This window comes from Spinacia oleracea, chromosome 2 (genome assembly GCF_020520425.1).
Source record: "Spinacia oleracea cultivar Varoflay chromosome 2, BTI_SOV_V1, whole genome shotgun sequence".
NCBI lineage: Eukaryota > Viridiplantae > Streptophyta > Magnoliopsida > Caryophyllales > Amaranthaceae > Spinacia > Spinacia oleracea.
The window spans coordinates 71,668,873-71,680,380 of record NC_079488.1 but is presented as its reverse complement, the minus strand read 5'-3'; the positions used below and the strand labels follow the sequence as shown (position 1 = coordinate 71,680,380).

The window sequence follows — 11,508 nt, the reverse complement described above, 5'->3', positions numbered from 1 at the left end:
TTGTCATAATCAATATTGTTGAATTTTTTGAGACAATAATTGAAGTGTCATAATCAAAGGTAGTTGGAAATTCTGAATAATTCTTCAATTGCAATAAAAAAAAAAAACTAAAACAAATTCAGAAAAAAAAATCAAATGATGTAGGAGGTAGTGGCGGTGCTTCAGCTCCGACGAACAAAGGTTTAAGAAGGTCCGTAAGGCGCTCCCTAAGGTGCCTTACTCCGCCGACTAACACGCCGGTAAACTCTCCGGTGTCGGACTTCGCCGCTAGGTTAATGGAAGAATTTACAGAAGGGGAGAGAAGGAGGGTGCCACATAATATCATGGTGGTTCAAGATTTAGTAAAGAATTATGGCAGAAAAGGTGTTAAGCCAGGTTGCATGATAAATTGATTTGCAAAAGGCTTATGATACTGTAGATTGGGAGTTTTTACAGGAAATGATGAACCAGTTAGGCTTTCCAGGTGATTTTGTGGATCTTGTCATGGAATGTGTGACCACTCCAAAATTCTCCTTAATGTTAAATGGCACAATGCATGGCTTCTTCAAGTCTACAAGAGGATTAAGGCAGGGAGATCCTATCTCTCCTCTCCTGTTTGTTCTTTGTATGGAATATCTTTCCAGAATCCCCCATAAAATGAGTGAACATCATCTATTCCAGTTCCATCCTAGATGCCAAGGTATTAAACTCACCCATTTGTGCTTTGCTTATGATCTCATTATGTGTAGCAAAGGTGATTTTCCATCTGTCTATCTCATGCTTCAAGCTTTTAAGCTTTTTCTGATTCTACTGGTCTTCTTGCAAACAAACACAAATCTGCTATCTACTGTTGTGGTATGCCTGAGAGAGATTGTGCTAGAATTGTGAGTGTTTCTGGTTTCACCAGAAGCAATTTTCCCTTTAAATATCTAGGGGTGCCTATATGTGCTAATTAAGAGAGTCACTGCAGCTCAGTGTGATGTTTTAGTTGATAGGATGATTTCTAGAACTAAAATATGGAGTTCTAGGAACTTGTCTTACACAGCTAGAGTGCATCTCATAAATTCAGTTTTGCTTAGCCTTCACATGTATTGGGCACAAATCTTCATTCTACCCAAACAGGTGTTGCAGAATGTTAACAAAGTGTGCAGAGCATTCCTATGGAGTGGACAGGCTTACAGCAATAAGCCAAGCAACATCTCCTGGGATAGATCTTGTTGTGACAAGAAATATGGGGGTCTGGGTTTCAGAGATGTATTCAAATGGAACATAGCCAGTATGGGAAAGTATGTCTGGGCTATTGCTTCTAAACAAGATAATGTGTGGATTAAGTGGATTAATGCAGTGTATGTAAAGGATGGGGATTGGTGGACTTATCAGCCTAAAGCTTCTGCTAGCTGGTATTGGAAAAGGATATGTGCTACAAAAGAGATGCTCAAATTAGTGTATACTCAGGCAGAGTTTGTTGCTATCACTCACTATTCTGTGAAGGGTGTTTATGAGAAGATCATTGGTGTAAAACCTCTGATTCATTGGGAGTGTATGGTGTGGAATAGGTTAAACATTCCCAAGCATAGATTCATCTGTTGGTTAGCTGTGCAGGAAAGACTCCAAACCACTGCAAAACTGGCAAGAATTGGAATTTCCAACTCTGCAACATGTCTTCTCTGTGGTCAGTATGATGAGGAACACTCTCATCTGTTCTTTAATTGTCCTTACAGTAGCAGATGTATTATGGCACTTAAAGTTTGGTTGAATTTATCTGCTTTATCCTGTACTCTACTCCAGCTTCTGAGAGTGACAAGTCATAGTAGATTGACAAAATTCAGGAAGCAAGTTGTCTATGCAGCCTTGGCAGCAGCAGTGTACTTCATTTGGCATAGTAGAAACAGCAGTTTCTGGAATTCTTCTGTCCCAACTATGCAACATGTGGTGAGTAAGATCAAGCAATCTGTAAAGGAGAGAATCTTGTATGTAATGCCTAAGAAAGTAAGTAGGAAGGATAGCTTATGGTTTATGAGCTTGTAATGGCTTAGTTTTTCCTAGTTCTTTGGTGAAGGAGTCCAACCTAGTTGGTCTGTTTCCCATTGAGCTAGCGTAGGTTGTAATTTGTTTGAGCATTAATATATTCCCTTACTTGCCTAGCAAAAAAAAAAGGAGGGGAGAGATCTGAGGAGCAGAAAATTCAAAAAGATTAAAATATGAGAGGAGAGAGAAAGGGAGAGATGAAGAGAGAGAGAGAGAGAGAGAGAGAGAGAGAGAGAGAGAGAGAGAGAGTCGCTCAATGGTGGCAGGGGTTTAAATTAGAGAGAGAGTCGCTCAATGGTGGCAGGGGTTTAAATTAGCTTTCAATCACTTGATTTTCAGCGGACAGAGAAAGGTAGAGCGTGACCTAGGGGTACTAAAACTGAGTGTACTTTAGTCTTTTGTGTGGGGGACACGAAAAGTGATGCTACCAAAACGTCCCTCCCCTCTTCACTTATATAATAGAGATTAGAGTTTTTCTTTTCCTCACAATCAGGTTAAATTAGAGTGAAATATAATTAAAAAATATTAGGTTAAATTAGGTTAAATTAGAGTGAAGTATAATTAAAAATATTAGGTTAAATTAGAGTTTTTATTTTCCTCTTAAAAGAAGACTTTAATTTAAACATGTTAATTATTTCATTTTAATGATTTTTTAACATAGATGTATTTTATTTGAATTATTTTTAAAAAAATTCACTCATCAACACAGTCAAATAGGAATTAATAAAGAAAATAAATAACATAATCAAATACGGGTAATCCACCCATTTCCTTTTTATCTCCTCACACGCATAATCCAAGGCCATTTTCTCTCCTAAAACCTATTTCCTTCCTATCTCCTTTCTCTTTCCTCATTTCGCCGTTGTAACTCATCTTTTTTCTATCTCCTTTCGCTCTCCTCAATTCCCCGCACTTTCCATCTCTCCTTTCTATTTCCTTTCTCTCTTAATTTCACCGCACCTTTCATCTAAAAATGGCGATTTCGTCGCACCTCTTATCTAACTCACCGCATCTCCAACTACTCTGAAGAAGATATGAGAAAAAAAATGGCGAAAACACTCACCTAATTGAGTCTCCAGCAATTCATTTATCTCTCTCCTACCACTCGGTTTTGAGATCTGTTCAACATCTTCACAGGTGAACTCCTCATCTCTTCGTTTTAATTTCTCTATGGTGTTGTAATTCCAGTATTTTTTGTTATAGATGCAGCCTGATTTGGGCTTGGTTTAGCATTTTAGGGTTTTATCGTTTGATGTTTTTGGGTTTTTAATCGGAATTTACTTCATGAAAAATATTTATTTGTGGAATAGAAATAGATAGGTTATTTAGGGATTAATAGGATCAATTGTTGCTTTACTTATTTTTGTTGGGGTTCGTTTGCTTAATTGTTGCTTGAATAATTGTTTTGTACCTTGGTTTGCATGTTGTGTGCGTCGATGGGTTGGAGAGGAAGGTGCATAGGTGCTGAGCGAGGCGTTGCCGAGGTGCTGGCCAGGCATGTGAAATCACTCTGAATTTGTTTAGTTTTTTAAGATTTCCTCTTTTATTCTTCTGCATGTTTTTACTCCGTATATTTTTAATATTTAAGTTCACTCTTAATTGATACGGAGTAGATTCCTTCTATATGTTTTACTTATCCTTTAAATTAGGTTTTTTGTAGAAAATCTTTTTTTTTTTGGATTAACTTTGATCATGATTTCTTTTAGTAACTACAGATGCATACTTCGTAGTTAATAAGGTTCCTAATTCAACTCCATGTGTGAGCTGAATCAAAATCCCCCTATGAGATGTTGTTGTTGTTGTGGTTGTTGAAGGAGGATGTAGTCTAATGCATACTTTGTACTCCCTCCGTCCCGGAATACTTGACCTGTTTTCCTTATCGGGTTGTCCCTTAATACTTGACTTGTTTCTAAAAATGGAAATATTCTAACAATATTATATTATTTCTCACTCCACCCCTATTAACCCACCTAACCCCTACTCCATACAAAAAATAATTAAAAATTCAACCCCTACTCTCCCCCAACCCCACCTCTTAACCCACCTCCCACTAACTACATTAAAATAATACCCCACTATCAACTACTACCTATTAAATTAAATAAGTCAATTCAAGTCCCTTAAACTCTGTGTCGGTCAAACTGGGTCGAGTATTCCGGGACGGAGGGAGGGAGTAGTTAATAAAGTGTCTAATTCAACTGCATGTGTGAGGATTCAACTGCATGTAATTACTAATGCATACTTCGCAGTTAATAAAGTGTTTAATTCAACTACATATTTCTTTATTTTGGATCAACTTTGATCTTGATTTTTGTTTTACTTATTGTCTTTGTTTGTTTGAATTTAGTTTACCTTTATTTTAATTTGGTGACGTTAAGCATGATGGGTCATTTTAGAGATTAGCTTTAATTTTTTTAAGATTAGCTTACCCCTGCATTTGTAGAGAGGTTGTTTTCAATTGATTTGTTTCCTTTGACTCTAATTAGCGCCAGATAATTCCTTTTTCATTTTTTGATAGCTCGCAACTCCGAGTCAATGGATTCTGTAATGCTGAATCAGTTTTTAAAATGATATTTCCTTATTTAATTAATTTTTAGTTTTTTAAATGAATAACTATTCAGCTTTTTAAATCAATAACTAATTGTTTTCAATTGATTTTTTTAATGAGCATAGCCTTATTAGCCTGTTTGTGTGTGTCTTGTCTTACTGTATGTGTTATTTATTTATTTATTTTACTGAAACTATATCTTTTTTTAGATGAGTTCCATAAAGCTAGTGCCTAGATAAAATGCAGACCATTCATGGTGTGACGGGTTCTGAAGTTATTTCCACGTAAGCTGATATAATTTGGTTGTGTGCACGGTTACATAGTTGGTAATTGCTTTCCTATTGAGAAATGTGCTTTTATCTTTTGGCTTTCCGATGGGATAGTGTAGTTTAAGTTTAATTAATCTTGCTAAATTAGTGTAGTTTGGGTTCAAATAATTTCGCACGCATCACCTGTTATATTGTTTGTTACTATATTAGTTTTTTTTAGTTTGGTGCAGTTTTGAACATAAATAGCTGCTTTGAATGTTTTATTTCTGAATCATATTTTACTGGTTGTGATTCTTATTGGATCAAAAGTGACTGTATGTTGTTAGGTGTTGATTTATTGATTTAGTTACTAAGAAATTTAATGATTTTATTTTCGTTTTATGTAAAAAAACCATGAACTAAAATATGTAATAATTATTTCTTAATCATATTTTACTGGTTGTGATTCTTATTGGATCAAAAGTGACTGTATGTTGTTAGGTGTTTATTTATTGATTTAGTTCCCATGAAATTAAATGATTTTCTTTTCGTTTTATATAATTAAAAGCATGAACTAATTCAAATCTATAATAATTAATTAAAATCAGTAAAAGCATGTGTACCTTAAGTATATTTTTCCCTTTTGCTATTTATAAGTTATATCTAGATGTAATAATCATTTTATAATTTTATAGAACATATGTATGATCGAGTTACTTGATAATTAAAATTGTGAAGGATATTTTAAAATCAAATAACAGCTTATTTAATTAAAAGCATGAACATCAATATGTAATAATGAATGAAAATCAATAAAAGCATGCATATTATACTATTTTGTTTAAGAGATTGATTGGGCACTTACCTTATGTCGTTGGTTATTGTATGCCTTGATGAACTTAACAGCCAACATAAAATCGAACTTAAAATCAAAATTATAACCTGCAAAACCATTATTTATTTCAGATTTTTGATTTACATAATTCATGCTTTTAATTGATAATATCATGAATTATTGTTAAGTACTATTTATTTAATCAATAAAATATATAATTAGAGATTAAAATCAAATAAGATATTATTTAATTAAAAGCTTGAATATAAAAATCTGAAATAATTAATTAAAATCAGTTAAAAGTATGCCTATTACTATTTTTTTTAGGTTTAAGAGATTGACGGGGCACATACCATATGTTGTTGGTTGTTGTATCTGGTTATGAACTTCAAATCCAACTTAAAATCTGCATAAAAACCAATGCAAGTCAATTAATTTAAAATCATAATTCTAATAACACAAATTTACGTTATGTCTTTTCAGAAGCTAATGCACTCTCCCAAAATCCTATACATGCACATACCTTATATTCTAAAATCTGCAATTACAGATTAAAAAAAAATGTGAGAGATTATTTAACTAAAAGCATGAATTAAAATAGAAAATAATTGACTAATCTATATAAAAGCATGAATATTACATACCTTACATTTTTAAATCTGCAAACTAAATAAACGCAAGTGTGACATTCAATTTACATAGCAAAAATCTTTAAAAAGAACATTTATTTAAGCATAAAAATTCATGAATATAATTTCTGTTTTTATTTTATTTCTAGTCTTATATTAAATTTTATATCCAGACTTATAAAATTCACAATTCTTTACCCCATGATGACTTCTCTACTATTAAATGAGAATTATTAGTTATTACATTGTTATTCAAAACTAATACTTTTATATTGATATTTTGAACCGTCAAGCAATTTAATACATCATTGTCATAGTATATCCATGTTTTTTAAAATGTCACGCTAATACATCATTGTTTTCCATAACAGACAATATTAAAAATATACGGAGTAAAAACATGCAGAAGAGTACAATAATTCCTTGTATTTTTATCCATAGACAGATTTTAATGGCTCTAACCTTGAAGTTTGAATATGTCCATATAATTAAATTAGAAATTCATTAATTTGTTAAAAATTTAATTGTTTAATGTCTGGTTTTTCTATTGTTATGTATTAAAATTCATGAATTATTATTATTAAAAAATGGTTTAATTTCTGTTTTTTTTTTTTTTTTTGCAAGGATTCGTGCGAAAAGTTTACTTACGTGTATGGGAGCGACTTCAAGAAGAAAGAACTGTGATGTGGTTCTTCTGAGAACGGCTTTCTTCTGCTTTCTTCAGTACGGTATAGTAGATTTGCAGTACGGGAGAAGTTTTATTTTTTTACCTGATTTCTGGAGAATTTTTTCTTCTTTTGGTTTCTGTAGATTTTTTTTACTGTTTTTGATTTAGTATGTCAATTACAATAAGTTGTAACATTATTCGTTTCTTGATTTATAATAATTTTCGTTTCATTTGGCAATTGTAATAATTGTAATATTTTCTTTCCTTAATTTTTATTTCTTTCCTGATTTAATCTCTCGATCAACCCTAATTTTGGTAATAGAGATAAAAAAGATTTTATCATGTGGTACTACAGTGAATTGTACACCTAATGTGCCCATAATCACAATTTTGGGTGTTATATTATTTCAATCAAATCAGGGTTGTAGTTAAATTAACCTGTAAAACTATGGGGGGTATTTTTGTCTTTTACCTGGGGTACACGAAAATCGTAATTACGAAATTAACCTTAGTTGATCCTTTATGTAATAGAGATATTAAAGGAGAGGAAATCAATGTGGTGATGACAAATGTCACTCATTGATTCACCTCTCTTTTAATTTAAAAATAATAATTATAACACTTTAATTAAGGAAAACTATTATTGATTTTCATTATTACTAAAGATTATGTTAGTAATAAACATACTAAAAATATTTTTCGGCTATTTTCCCTTTCCTAATTAAACAAATCAATTACGCAAAGGATATACTTCATTTCAATACCTTATTATGAAGTATGTTTTTAAAAGATATTGTTGTCAAACTAAAAATATATCATTTATAATTTATGTTTTAGTAAAGTAGTAAAAATTAAATGGTATTACTACGACATACGGAGTATATTTCAACGCAACCGATGCGCTTCATATTATGTCCATGCAATTGTAAAACAAATTTAATGAAGTGTATGTCGTAATATTGACACAAAAATTTAATAAATAAATACTCTGATCCCTCTGTTTATGTTTATATAGTCGAGAACAGAATAAAGAACGTTATTGCAAAATTATGAAAAGAATCATAATAAGATAAGTGGTGGGCCGGGATATAAAATGGGTACTAACTGCGTATGTGATAGATGACAATGATAAAGATCGAATGAATTTATATTTTTTTCTAACAAATTTATTAAAAAATGTGTAATAAAAATCAAAAGCTTATAATATAAAAAAGACATAATACGCAAGATAAGATAGGTGAGCATATAATATATATATATATATATATATATATATATATATATATATATATATAACTTAGGAAATTTTAATTTTCTATTTTAAGATTTATATTAAGTTAGATTTAAAAGGTGATGATTAAGATAAATTTTTAGATGAGTCAATTGAGTTAAGAGAGTGGAACATGACATTTTTGAATGAATATTTGGTCGAATAAAGTAGGTGCACATTAAAATGTAACATATTTGATCTAATAATAATATACATTGTATCATATTATATCATATTTGGGGTGAAGGGGAAAATATGATTTTGGAATTTCTAACTCCATAAGCCAACGTATACTTTATAATAGTTATATCTTATAATTAGGGTTTATATTGTACGTAGTGGTATCTTATATTATTACAAAATTATTATTATTATTAATATGTTTGCAACGACAAAAATATTTTTTTATGTTAACGTAAAGGATTGTAATATCACTTACATATAAAACTTCGTGTAAAATTAACATATATAAACCATGCATCACACCTGATATGGGCGAGTTCGAAATTTAGATTGGGCTAACGACGAAAAAAATACTGATGGTTGACTAATAAATAGAAATTTGGTGTTGGTGAGCAGATATGAGGATAACGTGTACCCAACTTGGTGATGGGGCGAGTTTGAATTATAGGATTTGAGAACCCTCACCCAATTCTAATTGTGTATGTCACTTTTAGATATTTTCATCAATATTATAGTTAATACAATCAATTTTAAGTAATAAAATTATGTCAATATATTCAAAAGTTAGCTAATAGACAAAGTGACTTATTTAACAAATATATAGGGACGAAAGATTGTTAATGGGGTGGGGTTTTTTGTGAGATATGCCCCCGCGCATCCGCCCATGGTGGGCGGGGTGGAGGAAATTTGGTGGATTGATGGGGTTAAAAAATGTACTCGCCCCGGGTGACGGGACGAGGATGCATGGATTTTTTTATTAGCCCCGTACGTCTCTCTTATCTTTCAACTAATTTATTGTGAATCTATCAAAATGAACTTACTAACCTACATATTTAATGTTTTGTTTATTTACTCCAATCAGACAACCAAATTGTCGAAGACTCTCGATTAGTGTTTTAAAATTCAAAATTCTCTTACCAAAACAAAAAATATTGATTCTAGGGGTTGGTTCGAGACTGGTGTAGATAGACGAGTGGGGGATTGAGCGGGGATAAATTTAATTTTTACCCTTCAGGGTGGGAATATGATTGGGTGGGGTGGCCAGGTTGATACTATTGTTCCAATCATGGGTGGAGAGGATGGGGATAATATTTTAGGTGGTTACGAGTGTGGAGACCCCTCCCTGCCTCAAAGTCATATCTATCTGCATAAAGTAAATAGTGAGGGTACGTAGGTGTTAAGTGGTTGGGTAATGAGGATACATAGGAGTATGTGCAATGCGGCCACATCGTTCGATTTAGGTTTGACACATATAGTAGGAGATGGGAAATCTATTGACATTGTGGAGGATATCTGGTTGAGGTGTGGGAAAGTAGGTTTCAAGAATCGTGGAATGGGGGTGAGTGAAGAGAGGTCACGTTGGGTGTCATAGCTTATTACGGAGCGTGGGTATTAGAATGCGATGATGCTTTGGAAGTTATTCCCTCATGCGATAGCGAGAAGTATTCTCGCGACACACTTGAGCAAGACTCAAAGGGAGGACATGCTAGTTTGGGGAGGCACAGAATCCGGAAAATTCACGGTTAGATCAAGTTGCACTTTTCTTCGGAACGGGGACCGTGAAAGCTCGGAAGACTTATTTTGGAAGAAGTACTGGAAAATGAAAACTATGCCAAAATGCAAACTGTTTGGCTGGAAAATCATGAATAACGCGATTGTAACTACGGTGGGTCTACAAAGACGAGGTGTGGGGGGTTCAAGTGGAGTGTGTGTTTTGCCATAACGCCCTGGAATCGTTAGAACATATGTTAAGAGACTGTGAACTGATTCGACGAATTTGGGCAGCCTCTGAGTTTGGAATTCGAATAGATGGTCATAACCTTAACTTGGAGAGGTGAGTTCGCAATTTCCTTAACTTTTTGTGGAAGCACAACTCGGGTGAGGAAGCGGCAGAAGCATTCTTTGGCCTTTTTTAGAGCATTTGGGAGGGAGGAGTTCAATCCGGAGAGGGTTCTTGGTGTTTATAGGGACTACTCGAAGAGAGTTGACTGTATGTCGACAAAGTTAGGTGGGGTGGCTAAAACTAACATGAGCTGCATGAGAAGTGTAGGGGACCCCTTTTGGAGACATGGTATTGTTGCGGGTCCTCACCCAACGGTTATCATCACAGATGGAGCCTGGAAGAAAGTCAAAAAAGACACCTCAATGGCGAACAATCATGCAGGAGCAGGGTGGGTGATAACTACTCCATCGGGCATGCAACGTGAAGGGTTGCAAACCATTAGAGAAATTTCTCCGATCCATGCAGTGATGACAGCAATATGGCTCGCACTTCAAGAGGTGAGTTGCATAGACACAAGAGTTGAAATTCAAACCGATTGCATGGAGGTGATCAATATTCTAAAGGACCCGACATCAGCCAGAATGGAAGTTGTCATGATAACAAAAGATATCCTTTGTCTAGCTTAGCTTTTCGTATTTTTTGTTTTCCCGAAGTTCCGCGCTCTATTGTTGCTAGGGCTCATTTTCTAGCCTCAAGTGCTAGAAAAGAAGCCTAGCTTTGTTGTATTGCCTTAACCAAAAAAAAAAACTATCTTGGTTTTCTTTTATTTCATTTTGTGTATTCTGCTTGCTCTTTAATGAGCATTACAAGCTTTAAATAGGCGGTGAAATCTTCCTCAAGAAGAGTGATGTAGTCCACCAACCTAACCTAGGACAGGTGTCCCAACTAACAGACAAAAAATGCTAGTTGTCATTCTGTTATAAAGCAAATAAAGCAGAAAATACAAAAGTGCTTGCTTGATTGGACTCCTGGCCAAACTGTTGGGCTGGGCTTTTAATGTTGTAAATCAAGACTTGGAGATCAAACCGATTTTGCTTAGACTATAAAAACTGGCCTAAACCCGAGACTAGATTTTTCTATATATTTATACATTTTTCAATAACATTATGAAAATAAAGAACACTTAATGTTTAAGACATTTTTTAAAATCCTAACACGAGTATAAAAATAGTGATAATTGTAGAAATCTTTTGGACATATTAAAAGAGAAATCAACTGTTCTAATTTTATAATCTATATTATACACAAAAAATTATTATTTATAAGGGTTGTACAATAAATATTGTACACCGGAATAAAAGTTAACTCAAAATACTTAAAAGTTAAGCTTATATATAT

At 33.3% G+C, this 11,508-nt stretch overlaps 1 protein-coding gene and 1 long non-coding RNA gene across 2 annotated transcripts; both read left to right on the top strand.

The window, feature by feature from the left end:
* The first annotated feature begins 438 nt into the window (after window positions 1-438).
* On the top strand, window positions 439-2,007 carry LOC110804555 (uncharacterized). The gene is made up of 3 exons (XM_056836045.1): window positions 439-679; window positions 775-863; window positions 913-2,007. The coding sequence occupies exons 1-3, from the start codon at window positions 439-441 to the stop codon at window positions 2,005-2,007; spliced, it is 1,425 nt and encodes a 474-aa protein (XP_056692023.1).
* A 778-nt stretch (window positions 2,008-2,785) lies between these two features.
* On the top strand, window positions 2,786-7,172 carry LOC110804556 (uncharacterized). The gene is made up of 2 exons (XR_002537761.2): window positions 2,786-4,881; window positions 6,892-7,172. It is a non-coding gene; the product is annotated as an uncharacterized lncRNA (long non-coding RNA).
* Window positions 7,173-11,508: the final 4,336 nt, after the last annotated feature.